We start from the raw sequence: 23,252 nt of genomic DNA, 5'->3' as shown, positions 1-23,252 counted from the left end.
AACCACATCTATGGCATAAGGTTGGCTGACCATAGTAAAAACAATTTCCTTTTTCTCTTCCTATGAAGAAGGAGTTGGGCAAATGCTTTGTAACATTGCCATGTCGCCAAAGTCTGACTTGCACTTCCAACCTCCAATCCAAATTTCTTCTGCGTCCATAATCCTTGTAGGTGGAGCCAGTACTTCGCATTGTCTGCCAAGCCATATTAGAATATCTGATATTGGGACTGATTCGTGTCTGAAGAGAATTGTCACCGACTTTGTTTCCGGTTTGGACACAGGAATAGCTGCAAAGGACTTCCATAATTCTGAATTTTTAAGACTCTCATATTTTGTCCAGAAATAGTCCAGAGCCTGAGGTCTCTTAAAGCTGACATCGTATTCGCATGAACCTGGAACATGGATAAGGGCATAAATGTCATCTGCTTTGAAGCCCAAAGATTCTTTCAATAGATGTTTTCCTACAAAAATCCTGTCAGGCTTCATCTCCTCACTGCCTTTATACCTCAACCTTACCACATTCCTCCTTTTTAAAGGTTGTGCATTTCTGGTCACAGCGCTCACAAAGGATCTCCCACTCCAGGCTGAAGGGGGTGCTGTGTGAACTGGGGTTGCCTTAATGCCATTACTTTGCTTTACCCCATCTTCTGATTGGGTCACTCTATTATCAGAAACTGTTTGGATAGAAGCAGCACTTTCAGTCTCCACAACCTTAATTTCACTCCCAGACACTACAGGGTTAATGCTGTCTCCACTGCTGCCAATTACCACCTGCTGTTCTCCCCTCGCATGGTTCTGAATCTCAGGACCAGCTAATAAGCAGGGGTGTGGTTCTGTAAGTCCAGGTGAGCATGGGTCCTCTGGCTCACTGCTCTCAGGCACAAACTCCATTTCCAGCTGATCTCCTCTCAGAGTTTCTAGGTTCTTGCTTTGCTGCTCTCCAGATTTCTTTGTAATTTCTTTAACTTCTCCCAGCGTGGGAGTCTGAGATAACCCCACATCACAGGTGTCTGCTGCTTTCTTTGCATGCAATGGTCTTTTAATTAGAACTTCTGCTGCTTCTGCTATTAACCCCTGGGATGCTGGAAGCTCTGGAACAGATCCTTGCTCACAGTCTGATACACCCTGAGGCGAGTCCCCTTCCCTGAAGTCTTTGGACCCTATTACAGGGCTGTTACCTTCTCCTGTGGAAACCTTTAGCCTCCGGTCCTTTGCTTTCTTTTTTTTTGCAACTTTACCCTTTGGGGTTTTCTTGGCAGTTGGTGGAATTAAACTGTCAGGATCTGAATCAGAATTTTCCTGGGATAAGTTCTCTGTTTTATCTTTAGACTTTGCAGACTTGTTCTGGGATCTAGTTTCTCTCCCACTTCTTGTAGGCGTCACCAAACTTATATTTTCTTGTGAGCATTTAATGGGGTTTTGGCTTCCGTTTCCACAATATGAATCTGCGCCTTGTTCTGCACTTTGCTCTGCGCCCCGCTCTGCACCCTGCTCAGCACTTTGCTCTGCACTCTGCTCAACACTTTGCTCTGTGCCTCGCTCTGCACTCTGCTCAACACTTTGCTCTGTGCCTCGCTCTGCGCCCCGCTCTGTGCCCTGCTCAGCACCCTGCTCAGCACCCTGCTCAGCACTGTGGGTTAGCATTTCAATAGTTTTTAAAAGGGAACGTTTCTGTTTGACTGGAACCCCTGTTATTTTAGCAATCTCAACCTCCAACCGGGTTAATTCAACATGCAGATGATTTATTTGCTTCTTGCGCGTGTCTATCTCACGACCACGACATCTCTTTAATTTAATATTTTCTATTTCCAATTCTTCTACCTTCCTGTTATACTTCTTCAATAAAGCTCGTTTCTCTTCTTTCTTAAGCAGGTTCTGTTCTGCCCCTTCCTTTCTCTCCAAACTCTCCTGTACCTTGCATTCAGCCTCACCAAGGCCTACACCATTGCTGCAGCCTGCGGCCTCTCCTACTTCCATCTCCAACTCACAGCCACCAACCCCTGGGTCTAAGGCCATCCTGGCTCCCCTGCAGGAGCTCACCTGCAGCCCATCCTGGAGGAGTTATAGGGAGGGGGTATATGGGGCAATTGGAGGAGTTATAGGGAGCGGTTATATGGGGCAATAGCAGGAGTTATAGGGAGGGGTTATATGGGGTAATAGGAGGAGTTATAGGGAGGGGTTATATGTGGCAATAGGAGGAGTTATAGGGAGCGGTTATATGGGGTAATAGGAGGAGTTATAGGGAGGGGTTATATGGGGTATTAGGCGTTATAGGGAGCGGTGATATTTGGGGTAATAGGAGGAGTTATAGAGAGGGGTTATATGGGGTATTAGGCGTTTTAGGGAGTGGTTATATGGGGTAATAGGAGGAGTTATAGGGAGCGGTTATATGGGGTAATAGTTTTACACCTACTTTGATATGTCTGTTTTAATTAGTCTCACCCCTCCCTTCCTTATTGTCATGTGATTTTTATAGGGTATGTAAATACACCTGCAATGGCTCAGCTCCAAGTTACCTGCAGCGTGCGGGGTCTGAGGAGCTACATGGCAGCTGATCCAGGAAAGAAGAACTGAATTCAGCATTTCATCGTCCGCTCTGCACGTGCGAGAATCTGCTTTAAAAAGGCCGCACACAGAGCCTGTCCGTAGCTGACGAGTCCAGGTTAATTGTAGCTAGAGTCCATTAGCCAGTCTCCACCTCGCTCATCAAGCAGACTTAAATGTGTGTTGTACAGATTGCATACTGTACGGGTCTTGAGCACAGAGGGACTGTGATGCCAGAAGATATTCCCAGGGAACCAGACCCTTTATTCCAGGGCACACCCTGGGACCCGCCAGAGGGTGGGCCCCCCGATGGACACCAACCCGACCCGGCGACTGACATAAAGGGCAAAAAACAAAAATAGGAGCGCATGAAAATGAAACCAGAAGAAACCAGAATTGACATAAAGGGCACCCTGCTTACACGTACCTCTTTGGACTTTGGGGTCAGAGGTTGGTAAGAGGCCTATCCTCCCATCCCTGCAGGTAGGGACTGGGGAAGTAAGTTCGCCCTTACACAGGGATATGCTGTTTGTTTATTTGTGTGCTTCCTTAAAGATTAACTGTTTGAAGCTACGGGCTGAATAAAAGCTATGGTTTATTTCCCCCAAATATGTCTCTGGTTGTACCTCTGAACTTATCTCCTATATATGAAGAAGTGGGATGAGAGGTGGCTCTTGAATTTCAAAAGGGGCCCCCGGAGACCAGCTGGGAAAATGTGTTGTTATTTTGTTTGCCTACAGTTCCTGCAACAGCTTGAACAACAAAACAAAGACTCACGTGTAGCAGAGACCAGAATGAAAGGGCTACACATCCAGGCAGGAAAGCTACACTGCACTGGAGAAAGCCACAACGCCACAGTCTGACTGGGAGGACTGCGACAAGCGGTGACACACACAAGGTACTGACGCTGTGACCAGAGTCTACCCCACCACTTGTGCTAAGAAAGGAATTAAAAATTTTTTTTTTTTAAAAAGGCCGCTCAGAAAAATAAAAAGTCTACCGAGACGCCTGCGATCGCTACGAACTCTGCGAGAGAAGTCTGCCCACCTGTAGGACTCCTGTAACAATGAAGAGAAAAGAGCAAGTCCCAAAAGACAGGACTCGCAGAAACTCCAAATGGGGCCCTCAGAGTGGGTACAAAAATATGTATTTATTAAACAAGCAGTTGAAAAAAAAGGACAAACCAGACGTACTGTAATAAAAACATGATGTAGGCCGTGTCCTCTTCAACTGAAATCACAGTTACATACTATTGTCAATAGGGTAATACTATACAGGCTCCTATGTGTATCAAATGAAAAAAGGGTGCCTATAGACAAATATAGTACCAAAGAAAAGTACTCTCAGTACTAACAATACTCAGAGTGATGCCAAAGATTTGGGAGGGGGCAAACAATGTGCCTCTCCCAAAGAAGGGAATGTCTGTGCCGCCAGTGGTGGAAACTCTATACCTCATTAGAAATGTAAGTATTGATATATATAAGGCACAAGCAGCATGAGGTATAACGTAAACCTGTAGGATTACCAGCTGGGGTTCTAGCATATACAGAGAAAATCACTGCAATAGCGCCTCCCGAGGTCAGGGGGAAGAATACACCACCAAAATGGAGGACAAAATGTGGCGTTCTTGTGATGAACTCGGTCACACAGAAGAGTGTCCCTTCCGGTCCCGCAAGGATACGGATGAGGATGAAGATGTCTCATTTGCAGGCCCAGAAACGCAATGCACGCACAAAGATTGTGGCGCGGCCTGAACCCTGTACGCACCGAAAAGACAGGTCTCTAGGACCATGAATGTGATTGGCGGCAGCAAGAGCCGGATCAGCTGAACGCCGAGTATTTCCGCCCGCTAATGAAACTGCGAGAAAAGCATGGAGGATGCGGTGACACTGCTGAAGTTTCAAACAGAGAAGGAGACCCCAGTATCCCTGATGGGACGAAGAAAAAAAGCGGATCTCCGCTTCCCATGGAAGGTTCAGACACGTCCGCATAGCCCGTGGAGAAAAAGGGGGACCTCTGGTACGTCCAGCATCACTCCCTGGTGCACAGGCTTATCGGAGAGGTCAGGTGCCATGTCCAGTCAGAGCGTTTCGGAGCCTTCGTCCGTGGGAAGCACAACGCTCTGACACTGATTCTATGTGATCCCATTTTGCAGTTATAGTTAAATATACACTACTATATATACACAGTACAGTATATAGCATGGAGCATTAAGAGCTAGTAATTAGATACTCCACTTACAGGATTGCTTTAATACTATTTGTCACTAGTTCACCATACAGACCTACAGGTTCAAATTTCCTGCACCTGTTCCTCTGGCAATAACGATGTGAGCAGGGGCGTGGGCACATAGTGTCTTCTAAGTAGAGCTATACTGTAACAAGGAACCTCATAGGTCTAACATTTACAGCATATTGAGTTACAATACAAGTATATGCAATGTATCTACAGACTCTTACTTCTTGCATCTGCTTATTTGGTGATATTTTGTGTGCTTCCTTACAGATGTATTGTTTGAAGCTACGGGCTGAATAAAAGCTAAGATATTATATATTTTAAGCCATCTGGTGCAACAGGGGTTAATGGTCCGACAATTTGGGTTTCAAAATACAAAGAAATATGGCCTTGTGACGGACTGGCCTGTAGGTGAGGTCAGAGAAACATATACACGTAGATTTTGTGTTTAAACAAGCTCTCGGGGGTGCGGGGGGTTGGTTTATTTACAACACAAGGCAACATCAAATATTGGGTAGACAGTCCCTTTAAGCCAAAACATAAAGCATAAAAACAAGGCCTACTCCATCTTGGAGATTTACCAGTCCCTAACTACCTGACTGGCTGGATAGTCCAGTTACCAGTCTGAAACATGAAACAGTATCAGGGCGCAAAATATATTATCTTAGTATGCTGGTCCGGCATACTCTGGCTTCTGCAGGCTAGTCTGTAGTGCAGGGTTGCTGCTTCCCTGCTGTTCCCAGGTAGATCCCTCTGGGAACAGGAAGCTTGGGTCCCTGCAGGCTTGGAGCTGGTGTTTGAGGTCCAGCTGGTCACAGACAATCCTTCTGTGACCCTCCATGCTTGTTGAATCAGGAACAGGGAGAAGCAGTCACTTCCTGCCTTTTAAACCCTGTTCAATCAGGAGTTCATTACCTCCACCTCATGCAGCTCAGGTAGGAATCCTGACACCAGTGTGTAGTCTCCTGATCCTCACAAAGGGAGTGAGTTAACTCCTTCACTCCCTCACATACCTCCACCCTCAGAGTGTAGCCCTGCGTACACTCGGCCATTTATAACATCCCCCCCCCCTTTTCGGGACAAAGCGTGGCCTCACGGGGGAGTCTTTTGGACAACCTCTCCTTTTCTTCTTTCTTGACTTCCAGCCAATCAAAGCCCCAAACGTCTCCTTCGACTTTTCTGTGTCTTCCACACTTTATGACTTCTGAAGGACTCTATGGATCTATTTCTCCTTAGTGCTATGTCCTTTCCTAAGACCATCTTCACTCCTACCAGTAACTTTCGTTTTCCCCTTCGAGGGCCTTATCTGGTACTCAGGATATGAAACACAGAAATGTGCTACCTCTTCACCCGTTCGCTGCCACGATGTGTAGTCGTGGTTGTAGAAAACACTGGTGACAAAGCCCCTGTAACCTGTGCACTCAAACAGTGCCTCTCCAAGTATTCGCTCTAGCTAAGCTTTCCATTTCATCCACTCTTCTTTAACTCGCTTGTCAACGAGTTCTTCCACGAGTCGTGCGTTCTCTTCTTCCCCGTGAACATTTGCGTCTAGTTCCGCATCATTAATCTTGTTCCTTCTACTTTGCATTCTGTGGAAAGCAGACTGTATCACTGCAACGGTCTTGCAGATACAAGACAAAGAAAACACGAGCGCACCAAAATGAGAGAAATAAAGTTTATTACCAACAATAAACAATAGTAACCACTTACATGAATAAAAACTTTAATAATCCCCGGTCTCGATCATCACTTCAATGGTAGGGCATCAAAATAGGGTGAGCAGGGGCAGTATCACTCCTCAGAGACCAGTCCCGCTCGCTGGGGTTGTCCCTGTAGCGCTGTAAGACCTCCACGAGTATCAGCGTGGTGGAGCGCATTGCGCGCATGCGCATGAAATGAAGCCCCCTGTAGTTGTCCTGAGATGCCTGTCCGTTTTAGTTTGTGCGATCGTGATCGGAATTAAAAACCACTTGTTAGCGATTCTATTCCATCAATCACTGCACCACAAATGGTAGAGCTGTTACTCCCAGGAACCCGAGTTCTAGACTCTTCTGTCCCTGTGATGTCACTGGTCACTATGCATACAGTGGGTTACTGTTCTGCTACATCATCCTGTATCACATGGGGGGGAGGAGTATATATTGTGGGACAGAAGAGTCTAGAACAAGGGACAACCCCAGCGCGCGGGACTGGTCTCTGAGGAGTGATACTGCCCCTGCTCACCCTATTTTGATGCCCTACCATAGAAGTGACGATCGAGACCGGGGATTATTAAAGTTTTTATTCATGTAAGTGGTTACTATTGTTTATTGTTGGTAATACACTTTATTTCTCTCATTTTGGTGCGCTCTTGTGTTTTCTTTTTCTTGGAACTTGGCATCGCCGTCGGAGTTCTCCGTTGGGATCCATCTTGGAGGTGGGGGAAGACACCTTGAACAACAGGAGCAGCAAAAGATCAGAGAGGAACTACCATTCCACACCCTTAAAGAGCAAGAGCGCGGACGGGACACTTTTTGACTGGTCTTGCAGATACGCTTATTAGAGTGCACAGCTTGCTTGTTTATGACATAGGATCTGTATCTGGACTGAACCACACCAGCAGCTCTGTTCCTGTCCCTGTAGCGTCTTTGTTGCTGATACGTCGTAACATTGGACTGTAGTACAATCCCACATTCCTTCAAGTATTCATACTTCTTTCTTTGCGGCTTCATTCTCCAAAATGACTGAATAATGCAGGCTGCTTTATTCTGGCGATATAGCCGACGAGCCTTCATCCCTCTGTAGGCCGCCTGTACGATGACAGTTGCAGAGCGTTTGCGCAAATAGCTCTCCATCTCCATCTTTCCTTGGATAAGGGCTCTGTAATATTTCCGCAGTGTTAGAACGCTTTTCTCTCTTTGCAGCAAGTTTAGTTCACCAGCGAGAGACTTCTGTTTCTTGAGTACATCCTGCAATTCTATCGCCATCTTTTCCACGGACTCCTTCTGTGACCTAAGTGTCTCTTTTTGTTTTGTAATCTCTTTATCTTTTACCTCAAATCTCTTCAGAGCTTGTTCCACTTTGTTTTTGAAAGGTTCAGCTTGATCTTGCAAATTTTCTTCTTAGAGCCTCCACCTCTTTCCTTTGCTTGCTCTGAGTTTGCATCAACTCCTCCCTCATATTTTGGAGTTCTGCCGATTTCATCACTAGGGTCGCGGCAGCTTGCCTTTCCCCACTTCTTTCTCCTGGACGTACTGTGGACGGAGCAGCCTCTCTGCTCCTCCAGCTCCAGTTTCTGGACCTTCTCCCGCTCCCTCTCATACAGCGTTACCTGGCCTCTGAGCTCCTCCTCCAATGATGCTTTGGTTATGCTCAGTGTGGCCTTCAGCTCGTCATGCTGCTCTCAGGGAACACACTGGGTACTCAGACGCTCCTGTAGCATTTTTACTTTGTTAGCAGCCTGGATAGTTCCTTCCTGCAGAACTCGCTGCTTCTCCTTGGCCTCCTGCAGATTCACGCGCAGACCTTGCAGCTGGCTCTGCAGCATGTGTTCTGCTTGTGTGTGCTGCTCCAGGGAGATACGTTCTTTTTGCTTCCTGCACTTCTAACTTTTCCTGGGCCAATTGTTCCTTCACCTTTTCTGCTTGGTGAAGCTTCTCCTTTCCTTGACCAGCCTGGTCAGTCAAATCTGAATTTTCCTTTCTTAGACTTGCATTTTCTCTCTTTACAGTCTCTAAATGAACCAGGATCTTTTCCTCAGCATTCTTCCGTTTACAGACCTCTGTGCTGAGAGCGTGGACATGCTTCTGGGAGACTTCCTGCTCTGTGAAGAGATCACAAACATTTCTCTGAGAGATCTCATAGTAGTGCTTCCAGTCAGCTACCATTTTGTCAGACTTTCTCTGCTTTTCCTCCATGGCCGCAACCACTGCCTTTGCCTTCTCCATAGACACACACTTAGCGACCGCCGCCGACAGGTCCCTCTGTAGCTCAGCCTTGGCTTCTTACTGTTCGCGGAGAAGGCAACAGTCCTGCCTGGTACTTTGCAGCAGCTTTGTAAGTTGAGGAATGCTTCTCTTATTCATTGCCTTAGACATTGCCCAGGCATCAGTGGTACTGAAGGTACACACTCTGTACAGGACTTCTGCATCATCCTTGTGTCCCCAGCACGCCTTGTGGTGCAGACCTCACTCCCTGAATCAGTACCTCTCGTGGGTCACAGTCTGTAGCCGTCTTTCTCTCTTTGCTCCCAGAATAAGTACCTCTCTAGGGTCACCGTCTGTAGCCGTTTTGCTCTCTTTTGTTGCTTTATCCAGCGCAGTGATCCTTGTATTTCTGTCTGGATTTGTGGCTCTTTATTCTGTTGCTTTCTGTTGTCCTCTGCATGCGTTTCTTCTACTGACCTCTGGAGGTGCTCCATCCCACTTCTAACACCATATGTGACGAACTGGCCTGTAGATGAGGTCAGAGAAACATATACACATGGATTTTGTGTTTAAACAAGACCCCAGGGGAAAGGGGGGCAGGGTTATTTACAACACAAGGCAACATAAAATATCGGGTACACCGTCCCTTTAAGCCAAAACATAAAGCATAAAAACAAAGCCTACTCCATCTTGGAGACTTACTAGACCGACCAATCCCTAACTACCTAACTGGCTGGATAGTCCAGTTACCAGTCTGAAACACGAAACCGTATCAGGGCGCAATATATATCAAAGTCTTATCTTAGTAAGCTGGTCCGGCATAATCTGGTTTCTGCAGGCTTCTCTGTAGTGCAGGGTTGCTGTTTCCCTGCTGTTCCAAGGTATATCCCTATGGGAACAGGAAGCCTGGGTCCCTGCAGGCTTGGAGCTGTTGCTTGAGTTTGGGGTCCAGCTGGTCACAGACAATCCTTCTGTGACCCTCTGTGCTTGTTGCATCAGGAACAGGAACAAACAGTCACTTCCTGCCTTTTAAACCCTGTTCATTACATCCACATCATGCAGCTCAGGTAGGAAACCTGGACAGCAGTGTGTAGTTTCCTGATCCTCACAAAGAGAGTGAGTTAACTCCTTCACTCCCTCACAGGCCTGTTAACCCCTTGGTCAGGCCTAGTGTTAGGACTGGTAGAATCTAGAGATAAGAACATATGTTTTGCCAGAGATGGGACACAAACAGAAACAAAGGGATTTCAAAGCATTCCTGGAAGAGTTTTATGGAGTGCTAGGGGGGCGTGACTATCCCGTACCATCCAAAAGATATGAAATAGGAAATATGGAATCCTGGACTTGACCGCGATGCTGAAGTATAACATGTTGATATTTGCATTTGTAACAGGGAGACGAACGCGATAAAGCCAGATATGGGAGGTCTAGCGGGTTATAAAGGACAGATATCCATTTGTCACTAAAATTTAGGATTAAGACTGTCATACTTAGTCTAGTTACGTTCGTCATAACTGTCTGAATTTATTGATGTGACTTACGTGTCTAGTCACTACGGAAGGGAAGTTATGAGTGAGTTTATATACTGAGGGAAGTGTGTAAGTGAGAGGGAGAGAGTGTGTGTATATAGAAGAGAGAGGGGTAGAGGGGGAGAGTGAGTGTAAGAGAGAAAGTGTGTGGGAGAGGGAGCGTAAGGGAGAGAGTGTGAGGGGAGTGAGACACAAAAGACCGGGGTGAGATGGCAAGAGACGGGGGGGGGGGGGGGTTGGGGTTCCCCAGAATTTCAGAAGCAAATTCTGGGGTTCCTTAACCAAAAAAAGGTTGACCCCCTGAGCCATGTCCGGAGCAGTAATATGAGGAGTTATAGGGAGCGGTTATATATATATGGGGCAATAGGAGGAGTTATAGGGAGAGGTTATATGGGGTAATAGGAGGAGTTATAGGGAGCGTCTCTCCCTTGGCATCGTTACCTGTGAGTTCAGGGTGAACATCTTTGCGGCACATTCTCCCACGGTGGACTCTGTGATGTCAACTTGCCCGTTTTGATAGGCATATTCCGCTGACAGCAGGCTCGTGTTTCCGGACAGTGTGTTGTTGGTGTCACCCCATGTCAGCGGGCAGGGAATCTGAAACTTCTTGTATATTACCTGAAAGGAGAGAGAGAGAGAGTGAGCTGGGCACAGGGAGGAGAGAGAGGGTGAGCTGGGTACAGAGAGGAGAGAGAGGGTGAGCTGGGCACAGGGAGGAGAGAGAGGGTGAGCTGGGCACAGGGAGGAGAGAGAGGGTGAGCTGGGCACAGGGAGGAGAGAGAGGGTGAGCTGGGCACGGAGGAGAGGGTAAGCTGGGCACAGGGAGGAGAGAGAGGGTGAGCTTGGCACAGGGAGGAGAGAGAGGGTGAGCTGGGCACAGGGAGGAGAGAGGGTGAGCTGGGCACAGGGAGGAGAGAGAGGGTGAGCTGGGCACAGGGAGGAGAGAGAGGGTGAGCTGGGCACAGAGAGGGTGAGCTGGGCACAGAGGAGAGAGAGGGTGAGCTGAGCACAGAGGAGAGAGAGGGTGAGCTGGGCACAGAGAGGAGAGAGAGGATGAGCTGGGCACAGGGAGGAGAGAGAGGGGGTGAGCTGGGCACAGGGAGGAGAGTGTGTGAGCTGGCCACAGAGAGGAGAGAGAGGGTGAGCTGGGCACAGGGAGGAGAGAGAGGGTGAGCTGGGCACAGGGAGGAGAGAGTGTGAGCTGGCCACAGAGAGGAGAGAGAGGGTGAGCTGGGCACAGGGAGGAGAGAGAGGGTGAGCTGGGCACAGGGAGGAGAGAGAGGGTGAGCTGGGCACAGAGAGGAGAGAGAGGGTGAGCTGGGCACAGGGAGGAGAGAGAGAGGGTGAGCTGGGCACAGGGAGGAGAGAGCTTCCCTCACTACAGAGCCTATCACTGACTGGATGTGGGCCCTTAACTAGCCGCTGAAGTGGGTGATGGTGTGCTAAGCTCAGTGTTTTATAGTACCATGTAGTATAAAACGTAAACATGTTGCAGGAGCGATCACTCACCGAGCCCAGGAAGAAGACCATACAGCCCAGGGAGAACCCGCTGGTGTAGCCCAGATACCCTGAGGAGAGAACAGACATTCAGAGCCTGCAGGGAACGTGTGCTGCAAAGCATTCTCGGCCCTGTAATCTTTCTCTCTCTGGTTCTGTACTTGCAATGCATTCTGGGCCCTGTTGTCCTGCTCTCTCTCTCTGGTTCTGTAATCGCAATGCATTCTGGGCCCTGTTGTCCTGCTCTCTCTCTCTGGTTCTGTATTTGCAAAGCATTCTGGGCCCTGTAGATGTGCTCTCTCTCTGGTTGTGTATTTGCAATGCATTCTGGGCCCTGTAGTCTCTCTCTCATGCATTCTGGGCCCTGTAGTCATGCTCTCTGTCTAGTTCTGTACTTACAATGCCTTCTCTGCCCTGCACGCTCTCTCTGTCTGTCTGTCTGTGCAACGAATTCATGGGCCCTGTAGTCCTGACTCTCTGGTTCTGTATTTGCAATGCATTGTGGGTTGCACTCACCAAGCTGTTTCATCAGTGCCAGGGGTACGATGATGGTTATTGACACCATAATAACCAGATAATTCCCATTCATATACCAATCTCTAAAAGAGGGTTACATTTCAGTTAGTGAACAGAACTATAAGAAGGGGGGGGATGACACTTTGACAGGGCATGGGGGGGAGGGGGGTAGTGTGACGGGGCACGGGGGAGGGTCAGTGTGACGGGGCACGGGGGAGGGTCAGTGTGGCAGGGCGTGGGGGGAGGGTCGGTGTGGCGGGGCAGAGGGAGGGTTAGTTTTCAGCGCTGTGAGATAAATCGGAGACACAGCTGGGGAGGGAGAGACTGGTGGGGGAAGGTTGGGGTTGAGAGATGGAGAGGAGGTTGGGGGTGAGTGAGAGATAGATGGGAGGAGGTTCTGGAGAGAGAGACGTGGAGGTTGCGAGAGAGAGAGAGAGATGGGGAGGTTGGGGGAGAGAGAGAAATGGGGAAGGTTGGGGGAGAGAGAGATGGGGAAGGTTGGGTGAGAGAGATATGGGGAAAGTTGGGGGAGAGAGAGATGGGGGGAGGTTGGTTGAGAGAGTTGGGGGATGTTGGGGGAGGTAAGGGGGAAGGTTGGGGGAGAGAGACGGGGGGAGGTTGGGGGAGAGAGAGACTGGGGAGGTTGGGGGAGAGAGACAAAGGGGAGAGACGGGGGAGGTTGGGGGACAGAGAGGGAGACGGGAGAGAGAGGGAGACGGAGGAAAGTTGGGAGAGACGGGGGGAGTTAGGAGAGTGCGTCTGGGAGAGGTTGGGGGAGAGAGACCGAGGGAGATTGGGGGAGAGAGAGAGACGGGGGAGGTTGGGGGAGAGAGATAGGGAGGTTGGGGGACAGAGAGGGAGACGGGGGAGGTTGGGGGACAGAGAGAGAGAGACGGGGAAAGGTTAGGGGAGAGCATCTGGGAGAGGTTGCGGGAGAGAGAGACCGGGGGAGAGAGACCGGGGGGGAGGTTGGGGGAGAGAGATGAGGGAGGTTGGGGGAGAGAGATGGGGGAGGTTAGTGGAGAAATAAGGGGGTTGGTTGGGGAGAGAGATACCGGGGGGAGGTTGGGGGAGAGATGGTGGCAGGTTGGGTGGGGGGGGGAGGTAGATCGAGATGGGGGAGGTTGGGGGAGAGAGAGACGGGGGAAGCTGGGGGAGATACGGGGGGGAGGTTGGGGGAAAGAGATATACAGGGGGAGGTTGGGGGAAACAGACTGGGGGAGGTTGGGGGAAAGGGACGGGGGAGGTTGGGGGAGGGAGAGAGATGGGGGGAGATTGGAGGAGAGAGATAGACTTGGGAAGGTTGGGGGAGAGAGAGATGGGGGAGGTTGGGGAACAGCGAGAGACTGGGGGATGCTGGGGGAGAGAGATAGAATGGAAGAGGTTGGGGGAGAGAGACACGGTGCGAGGTTGGGGGGGGAGAGAGATGGGGGTAGGTTGCGGGAGAGACACGGGGAGGTTGGGAGAGAGAGACGGGGGCGGTTTGGGGAGAGTGACCGGGGATGTTGGGGAAGAGAGAAAGATGGGGGGAGGTGGTGGGAGAGAGACGGGGAGGTTGGGGGAGAGAGACTGGGGAGGTTTGGAGAGAAAGACTGGGGGAGGTTGGAGGAGAGAGAGGGAGATGGGGAGAGAGAGGGGGAGGTTGGAGGAGAGAGAGTGAGATGGGGGGAGGTTGGGGAGAGAGAGGGAGACAGGGGGAGGTTGGGGGAGAGAGAGACTGGGAGTGCTTGGGTGGGAGAGAGAAACGGGACGAGCTTTGGGGAGAGAGAGAAGGGGTAGAGCTTGGGGGACAGAGAGAGATGGGGAGAGCTTGGGGGAGAGAGAGGGTTGGGGAAGAGAGATAGGGGGAGGTTGGAGGAGAGAGAGGGAGACGGGAAGAAGTTGGGGGAGAGAGATGGGGAGGTTGGGGGAGAGCATCTGGGAGAAGTTGGGGAGAGCGACTGGGAGAGGTTTAGGGAGGTTGGGGAGTGGAATGGGGAAGTTGTAGGGGAGAGACTGGGGGAGGTTGGGGGAGAGAAAGACAAGTGGAGGTTGGGGGAGAGGGACGGGGGGTTGGAGAGAGAGACGGGGGGAGGTTGGAGAGAGAGACGGGAGGTTGGAGAGAGAGACGGGGGAGGTTGGAGAGAGAGATGGGGGAGGTTGGAGAGAGACGGGGGGAGGTTGGAGAGAGAGACGGGGGAGGTTGCAGAGAGAGACGGGGGGAGGTTGCAGAGAGAGACGGGGGAGGTTGCAGAGAGAGACGGGGGAGGTTGCAGAGAGAGACGGGGGGAGGTTGCAGAGAGAGACGGGGGAGGTTGCAGAGAGAGAAGGGGGAGGTTGCAGAGAGAGACGGGGGGAGGTTGCAGAGAGAGACGGGGGAGGTTGCAGAGAGAGACGGGGGAGGTTGCAGAGAGAGAAGGGGGAGGTTGGAGAGAGAGACGGGGGAGGTTGGAGAGAGAGACGGGGGATGTTGCAGAGAGAGACGGGGGGAGGTTTGAGAGAGAGACGGGGGAGGTTGCAGAGAGAGACGGGGGGAGGTTGGAGAGAGAGACGGGGGGAGGTTGGAGAGAGAGACGGGGGAGGTTGCAGAGAGAGACGGGGGAGGTTGCAGAGAGAGACGGGGAGGTTGCAGAGAGAGACGGGGGGAGGTTGGAGAGAGAGACGGGGGGGGTTGGAGAGAGAGACGGGGGAGGTTGGAGAGAGAGACGGGGGAGGTTGGAGAGAGAGACGGGGGAGGTTGGAGAGAGAGACGGGGGGAGGTTGGAGAGAGAGACGGGGGAGGTTTGAGAGAGAGACGGGGGGAGGTTGGAGAGAGAGACGGGGGAGGTTGGAGAGAGAGACGGGGGAGGTTGGAGAGAGAGACGGGGGGAGGTTGGAGAGAGAGATGGGGGAGGTTGAGGAAGAGAGAAGGGTGGAGGTTGAGGGAGAGAGAAAGTGAGAGACAGGGAGTTAAATGGGCGCAGGGAGAGGTGCAGAAGTGCAGGGGCGCAGGGAAAGGTTCAGAGGCGCAGGTAGAGGTGCAGTCACAGGGAGAGGTGCAGAGGTGCAGGGAGAGGTGCAGTCACAGGGAGAGGTGCAGAGGTACAGGGAGAGGTGCAGGGGCCCAGGGAGAGGTGCAGGGGCGCAGGGAGAGGTGCAGGGGTGCAGGGAGAGGTGCAGGGGCGCAGGGAGAGGTGCAGGGGCGCAGGGAGAGATGGAGTCACAGGGAGAGATGCAGGGGCACAGGGAGAGGTGCAGTCACAGGGAGAGGTGCAGTCACAGGGAGAAGTGCTGTCACAGGGAGAGGTGCAGTCACAGGGAGAAGTGCTGTCACAGGGAGAGGTGCAGGGGCGCAGGGAGAGGTGCAGTCACAGGGAGAGGTGCAGGGGCGCAGGGAGAGGTGCAGTCACAGAGAGGTGCAGGGTCACAGGGAGAGGTGCAGGGTCACAGGGAGAGGTGCAGAGGCGCAGGGAGAGGTGCAGTCACAGAGAGGTGCAGGGTCACAGGGAGAGGTGCAGGGGCGCAGGGAGAGGTGCAGGGGCGCAGGGGCGCAGGGAGAGGTGCAGTCACAGGGGAGGTGCAGGGTCACAGGGAGAGGTGCAGGGGCGCAGGGAGAGGTGCAGTCACAGAGAGGTGCAGGGTCACAGGGAGAGGTGCAGGGGCGCAGGGAGAGGTGCAGGGGCGCAGGGGCGCAGGGAGAGGTGCAGTCACAGGGGAGGTGCAGGGGCGCAGGGAGAGGTGCAGTCACAGGGGAGGTGCAGGGGCGCAGGGAGAGATGCAGAAGCGCAGGGAGAGGTGCAGGGGCGCAGGGAGAGATGCAGAAGCGCAGGGAGAGGTGCAGTCACAGGGGAGGTGCAGGGAGAGATGCAGAAGCGCAGGGAGAGGTGCAGTCACAGGGGAGGTGCAGGGAGAGATGCAGAAGTGCAGGGAGAGGTGCAGTCACAGGGAGAGGTGCAGTCACAGAGAGGTGCAGGGGCGCAGGGAGAGGTGCAGGGGCGCAGGGAGAGGTGCAGGGGCGCAGGGAGAGATGCAGAAGCGCAGGGAGAGGTGCAGGGGCGCAGGGAGAGATGCAGAAGCGCAGGGAGCCTTTGAGAGCAGGCTTGCTGCAGGCGGACGTGCTAGGGGATGTTTATTTTTGGGGAGGGGGGCAGAAAGAGACAGGCAGTGTTTATAGCAGTCACCAGAGCTATTCTGAGCACAGGCAGCAGAGGAGGGCGGGGAGGGGGGGGGGGGACAGCCCACCCAGGACTTAGCCAATCAGATCCTAACTGAAGAGGAAGGGGTTAAATGAACAGGGAGAATGGGTGGTTTAACACTTTCAGTGCTGGCAGCGTTAACACAGACAGGGGTGCTTAACTCCAGTCCTTAAGCCCTCCAACAGGTCATGTTTTTAGGATATCCCAGCTTCAGCACAGGTGGCTCAATCAGAAGTACAGTCGAAGACTGAGCCAGTGATTAAGCCATCTGTGCTGAAGCAGGGACTGATCTAGCCACCTGTGCTGAAGCAGGAATATTCTGAAAACCTGATCTGGTGGGGGGCTTGAAGACTGGAATTGAGCCCCCCTGCACTAAGCTACTGTGCAGCAATATGTGTCCAGAGCAGTGTGTGTATGCAGAGCAGTGTGTGTATGCAGAGCGGTGTGTATGCAGAGCGGTGTGTGTATGCAGAGCGGTGTGTGTATGCAGAGCGGTGTGTATGCAGAGCAGTGTGTGTATGCAGAGCGGTGTGTATGCAGAGCGGTGTGCGTATGCAGAGCGGTGTGCGTATGCAGAGCGGTGTGCGTATGCAGAGCGGTGTGCGTATGCAGAGCGGTGTGTGTATGCAGAGCGGTGTGTGTATGCAGAGCGGTGTGTGTATGCAGAGCTGTGTGTGTATGCAGAGCGGTGTGTGTATGCAGAGCGGTGTGTGTATGCAGAGCGATGTGTGTATGCAGAGCGGTGTGTGTATGCAGAGCGGTGTGTGTATGCAGAGCGGTGTGTATGCAGAGCGGTGTGTGTATGCAGAGCGGTGTGTGTATGCAGAGCGGTGTGTGTATGCAGAGCGATGTGTGTATGCAGAGCGGTGTGTGTATGCAGAGCGGTGTGTATGCAGAGCGGTGTGTGTGTGTGCGCAGAGCATTGTGCGTGTGTGCACAGAGCAGTGTGCGTGTATGCACAGCAGTGTGCATGTGTATGCACAGCAGTGTGCATGTGTGCGCAGAGCAGTGTGCATGTGTGTGCAGAGCAGTGTGCGTGTATGCAGGGCAGAGCACTGTATGTTTGTGTAGAGCACTGCGTGTGTATGCAGAGTGACTGTGTGTACAGTATGTGCAGGGCATTGTGTGTATGCAGATTGACTGTGTGTGCAGGGCATTGTGTGTATGCAGAGCGGTGTGCGCAGAGCAGTGTGCGTGTGTGTGCAGAGCACAATGTGTGCACGTGCAGAGCAGTGTGCGTGTATGCAGGGCAGAGCAGTGTGCGTGTGTGTGCAGGGCACAATGTGTGCACTTGCAGAGCAGTGTGCGTGTATGCAGGGCAGAGCAATGTATGTTTGTGTAGAGCACTGTGTGTGTATGCAGAGTGACTGTGTGTGTGCAGGGCATTGTGTGTATGAAGAGTGACTGTGTGTGTGCAGGGCATTGTGTGTTTCAAGAGTGACTGTGTGTGTGCAGGGCATTGTGTGTATGCAGAGTGACTGTGTGTGTGCAGGGCATTGTGTGTATGCAAAGTGACTGTGTGTGTGCAGGGCATTGTGTGTGTGCAGGGCATTGTGTGTATGCAGAGTGACTGTGTGTGTGCAGGGCATTGTGTGTATGCAGAGTGACTGTGTGTGTGCAGGGAGGGGAGGGGGGGGAGGGGGGGGAGGGGGGTTAGGAAGGGGAGGGGGGGGAGGGGGGGGAGGGGGGGGGGGAGAGGGGATTAACTCTAGCAGCATTCACACTACGTTACAGCAACCAGTGTGAGAGGAGTGTGTGCAAAGCCAGAGCACTGTGTATGTGTGCAGAGCAGTGTGTGCAAAGCAGTGTATGTGTGTCCAGGGCAGTGTGTGTGTGCAGAGCACTGTGTGTATGTGTGCAGAGCAGTGTGTGCGCGCAGTGCGTGTCCCGGTGCAGAGCATTGTGTGTGTGCAGAGCAGTGTATATCCCTGTGCAGAGTTGTGTGTGTGCAGAGCAGTGTGCGCGCGCAGAGCAGTGTGTGTCTCTGTAGAGGGCACTGTGTGTGCAGAGCAGTGTGTCCCTGTTCAGAGCTGTGTGTGCGCAGAGCAGTGTCCCCCTGTGCAGAGCAGTGTCCCCCCCTGTGCAGAGCAGTGTGTGCGCGCAGAACAGTGTGTGTCCCTGTGCAGAGCAGTGTCCCTGTGCAGAGCAGTGTGTGTGCGCAGAGCAGCGTGTGTCCCTGTGCAGAGCAGTGTGTGTGCGCAGAGCAGTGTGTCCCCCTGTGCAGGGCAGTGTGTCCCCCTGTGCAGAGCAGTGTGTGCGCAGAGCAGTGTGTGTCCCTGTGTAGAGCAGTGTGTGCGCGCAGAGCAGTGTGTGTCCCTGTGCAGAGCAGTGTGTGTGTGCAGAGCAGTGCCCCCCCTGTGCAGAGCAGTGTGTGTGCGCAGAGCAGTGCCCCCCCCCCCTGTGCAGAGCAGTGTGTGTGCGCAGAGCAGTGTCCCCCCCTGTGCAGAGCAGTGTGTGTGCACAGAGCAGCGTGTGTCCCTGTGCAGAGCGATGCGCTGCAGAGGATGTGACTGGGACACTTACGCGGTTTTCTCCGGCACGTTGAGGAATGTCTGTATGACGAGCGGCAGCTCCGACTTCACAATATACAGGTAACTAGACATAGCTGCAAGGGGTAAACACACGTCATGTGACAGGGGCAGGAGGGTTCTCCCCACACTCAAGACTCTGCAAGGCAATGAGGCACTCAGGAGCAGGGTTACACTAATACCATGTTACTGAGTGCCTTATTGCCCCGGCGGTGACTCAGGAGCAGGGTTACACTAATACCATGTTACTGAGTGCCTTATTGCCCCGGCGGTGACTCAGGAGCAGGGTTACACTAATACCATGTTACTGAGTGTCTTATTGCCCCGGCGGTGACTCAGGAGCAGGGTTACACTAATACCATGTTACCGAGTGCCTTATTGCCCCGGCGGTGACTCAGGAACAGGGTTACACTAATACCATGTTACTGAGTGCCTTATTGCCCCGGCGATGACTCAGGAGCAGGGTTACACTAATACCATGTTACTGAGTGCCTTATTGCCCCTGTAGTGTGTTCTCCTTACCTCCGATATTCTGCAAGGTTATCGCAATACCAGCTGCCAGCTTCCCAGGGGTGCCAAACGCCTTGTACCCCAGCTGTTCATAGGCGCGGATCCCTGCAAGAGGCACATAGACACTGAGAGACAAGGACAGACAGACCCATCCCACGGTGACACAGACAGACCCATCCCACGGTGACACAGACAGACCCATCCCACGGTGACACAGACAGACCCATCCCACGGTGACACAGACAGACCCATCCCACGGTGACACAGACAGACCCATCCCACGGTGACACAGACAGACCCATCCCACGGTGACACAGACAGACCCATCCCACGGTGACACAGACAGACCCATCCCACGGTTACACAGACGGACCCATCCCACGGTGACACAGACAGACGGAACCATCCCACGGTGACACAGACAGACCCATCCCACGGTGACACAGACAGACCCATCCCACGGTTACACAGACAGACGGACCCATCCCATGGTGACACAGACAGACCCATCCCACGGTGACACAGACAGACCCATCCCACGGTGACACAGACAGACCCATCCCACGGTGACACAGACAGACCCATCCCACGGTGACACAGACAGACGGACCCATTTCACAGTGACATAGACAGATGGACCCATCCCACGGTGACATAGACAGGCGGACCCATCACACGGTGACACAGACAGACGGACCCATCCCACGGTGACACAGACAGATGAATCATCCCACGGTGACACAGACAGACCCATCCCACGGTGACACAGACAGATGAACCATCCCACGGTGACAAAGACAGATGAACCATCCCACGGTGACACAGACAGACCCATCCCACGGTGACACAGACGGACCCATCCAACGGTGACACAGACAGATGAACCATCCCACGGTGACACAGACAGACCCATCCCACAGTGACACAGACAGACCAATCACACGGTGACACAGACAGACGGACACATCCCATGGTGACACAGACAGACGGACACAGACAGGCCAGTCACACGGTGACACAGACAGACGGACCCATCCCACGGTGACACAGACAGACCCATCCCACGGTGACACAGACAGACCCATCCCACGGTGACACAGACAGACGGACCCATCCCACGGTGACACAGACGGACCCATCCCACGGTGACACAGACAGACGGACCCATCCCACGGTGACACAGACAGAGAGACCAATCACACGGTGACACAGACAGACCCATCCCACGGTGACACAGTCAGACGGACCCATCCCACAGTGACACAGACGGACCCATCCCACGGTGACACAGACAGACCCATCCCACGGTGACACAGACGGACCCATCCCACAGTGACACAGACAGACGGACCCATCCCACGGTGACACAGACAGACCCATCCCATGGTGACACAGAAAGACAGACCCATCCCACGGTGACACAGACAGACCAATGACACCGTGACACAGACGGACCCATCCCACGGTGACACAGACAGACGGACCCATCCCACCGTGACACAGACGGACCCATCCCACGGTGACACAGACAGACGAACCATCCCACGGTGACACAGACAGACCAATCACACCGTGACACAGACAGACGAACCATCCCACGGTGACACAGACAGACAGACCAATCACACCGTGACACAGACAGCCCCATCCCACGGTGACACAGACAGACTCATCCCACGGTGACACAGACAGACGAACCCATCCCACGGTGACACAGACAGAAGGACCCATCCCACGGTGACACAGACAGACGGACCCATCCCACGGTGACACAGACAGACGGACCCATCTCACGGAGACACAGACAGACCCATCCCACGGTGACACAGACAGACGGACCCATCCCACGGTGACACAGACAGACCCATCCCACGGTGACACAGACAGACGGACCCATCCCACGTTGACACAGACAGGCCCATCCCACGGTGACACAGACAGACGGACCCATCCCACGGTGACACAGACAGACCCATCCCACGGTGACACAGACAGACGGACCCATCCCATGGTGACACAGACAGACGGACAAATCTCACGGAGACACAGACAGACCCATCCCACGGTGACACAGACAGACGGACCGATCCCACGGTGACACAGACAGACGGACCCATCCCACGGTGACACAGACAGACCCATCCCACGGTGACACAGACAGACGGACCGATCCCACGGTGACACAGACAGACGGACCCATCCCACGGTGACACAGACAGACCCATCCCACGGTGACACAGACAGACGGACCCATCCCACGGTGACACAGACAGGCGGGAGACATCTAACTTCTCCCTCACAGTGACACAATGGGGACATATGGCCCATGCCGCCTGTCCCTCACAGTGACACAGTGGGGAGATATGGCCCATGCCGCCTGTCCCTCACAGTGACACAGTGGGGAGATATGGCCCATGCCGCCTGTCCCTCACAGTGACACAGTGGGGAGATATGGCCCATGCCGCCTGTCCCTCACAGTCACACAGAGAGGAGATATGGTCCATGCTGCCTGTCCCTCACAGTGACACAGAGAGGAGATATGGTCCATGCCGCCTGTCCCTCACAGTGACACAGAAGGGAGATATGGTCCATGCCGCCTGTCCCTCACAGTGACACAGAAGGGAGATATGGCCCATGCGCCTATCCCTCACAGTGACACAGAGAGAAGATATGGTCCATGCCGCCTGTCCCTCACAGTGACACAGAGGGGAGATATGGTCCATGCCGCCTGTCCCACACAGTGACACAGAGAGGAGATATGGTCCATGCCGCCTGTCCCTCACAGTGACACAGAGAGGAGATATGGCCCATGCGCCTGTCCCTCACAGTGACACAGAGAGGAGATATGGTCCATGCCGCCTGTCCCTCACAGTGACACAGAGGGGAGATATGGTCCATGCCGCCTGTCCCTCACAGTGACACAGAGAGGAGATATGGTCCATGCCGCCTGTCCCTCACAGTGACACAGAGAGGAGATATGGTCCATGCTGCCTGTCCCTCACAGTGACACAGAGATGAGATATGGTCCATGCCGCCTGTCCCTCACAGTGACACAGAGAGGAGATATGGCCCATGCGCCTGTCCCTCACAGTGACACAGAGAGGAGATATGGTCCATGCCGCCTGTCCCTCACAGTGACACAGAGAGGAGATATGGTCCATGCCGCCTGTCCCTCACAGTGACACAGAGAGGAGATATGGTCCATGCCGCCTGTCCCTCACAGTGACACAGAGAGGAGATATGCCCCATGCCGCCTGTCCCTCACAGTGACACAGAGAGGAGATATGGTCCATGCCGCCTGTCCCTCACAGTGACACAGAGAGGAGATATGGTCCATGCCGCCTGTCCCTCACAGTGACACAGAGAGGAGATATGGTCCATGCCGCCTGTCCCTCACAGTGACACAGAGGGGCGATATGGTCCATGCCGCCTGTCCCTCACAGTGACACAGAGGGGAGATATGGTCCATGCCGCCTGTCCCTCACAGTGACACAGAGGTGAGATATGGTCCATGCCGCCTGTCCCTCACAGTGACACAGAGAGGAGATATGGCCCATGCCGCCTGTCCCTCACAGTGACACAGAGAGGAGATATGGCCCATGCCGCCTGTCCCTCACAGTGACACAGAGGGGAGATATGTCCCATGCTGCCTGTCCCTCACAGTGACACAGAGGGGAGATATGGTCCATGCTGCCTGTCCCTCCCTCTTAGTGACACTGAGAGGAGATATGGCCCATGCCACCTGTCCCGCCCTCTTAGTGACACAGAGAGGAGATATGGTCCATGCCGCCTGTCCCTCACAGTGACACAGAGGGGAGATATGGTCCATGCCGC

At 53.2% G+C, this 23,252-nt stretch overlaps 1 protein-coding gene across 3 annotated transcripts in view; it reads right to left on the bottom strand.

Annotated features, from left to right (window-relative positions):
- Positions 1-23,252, bottom strand: part of SLC38A3 (solute carrier family 38 member 3) — a 75,429-nt gene that overhangs the window by 8,807 nt on the left and 43,370 nt on the right. For all 3 annotated transcript variants that reach the window (XM_075574164.1, XM_075574165.1, XM_075574162.1), the window contains 5 exons: positions 19,431-19,523; positions 18,904-18,985; positions 12,227-12,309; positions 11,723-11,781; positions 10,655-10,831 (listed from right to left, as the gene is read on the bottom strand). In XM_075574164.1, the coding sequence (XP_075430279.1) occupies positions 10,655-10,831; positions 11,723-11,781; positions 12,227-12,309; positions 18,904-18,985; positions 19,431-19,523 (494 nt within the window). The remainder of the gene's footprint in view (positions 1-10,654; positions 10,832-11,722; positions 11,782-12,226; positions 12,310-18,903; positions 18,986-19,430; positions 19,524-23,252) is intronic.

Source organism: Ascaphus truei, chromosome 17 (genome assembly GCF_040206685.1).
Source record: "Ascaphus truei isolate aAscTru1 chromosome 17, aAscTru1.hap1, whole genome shotgun sequence".
In the NCBI taxonomy this organism is placed as follows: domain Eukaryota; kingdom Metazoa; phylum Chordata; class Amphibia; order Anura; family Ascaphidae; genus Ascaphus; species Ascaphus truei.
Note: the sequence above shows the minus strand (reverse complement) of the source record. Positions and strands in the feature narration are given on the sequence as shown.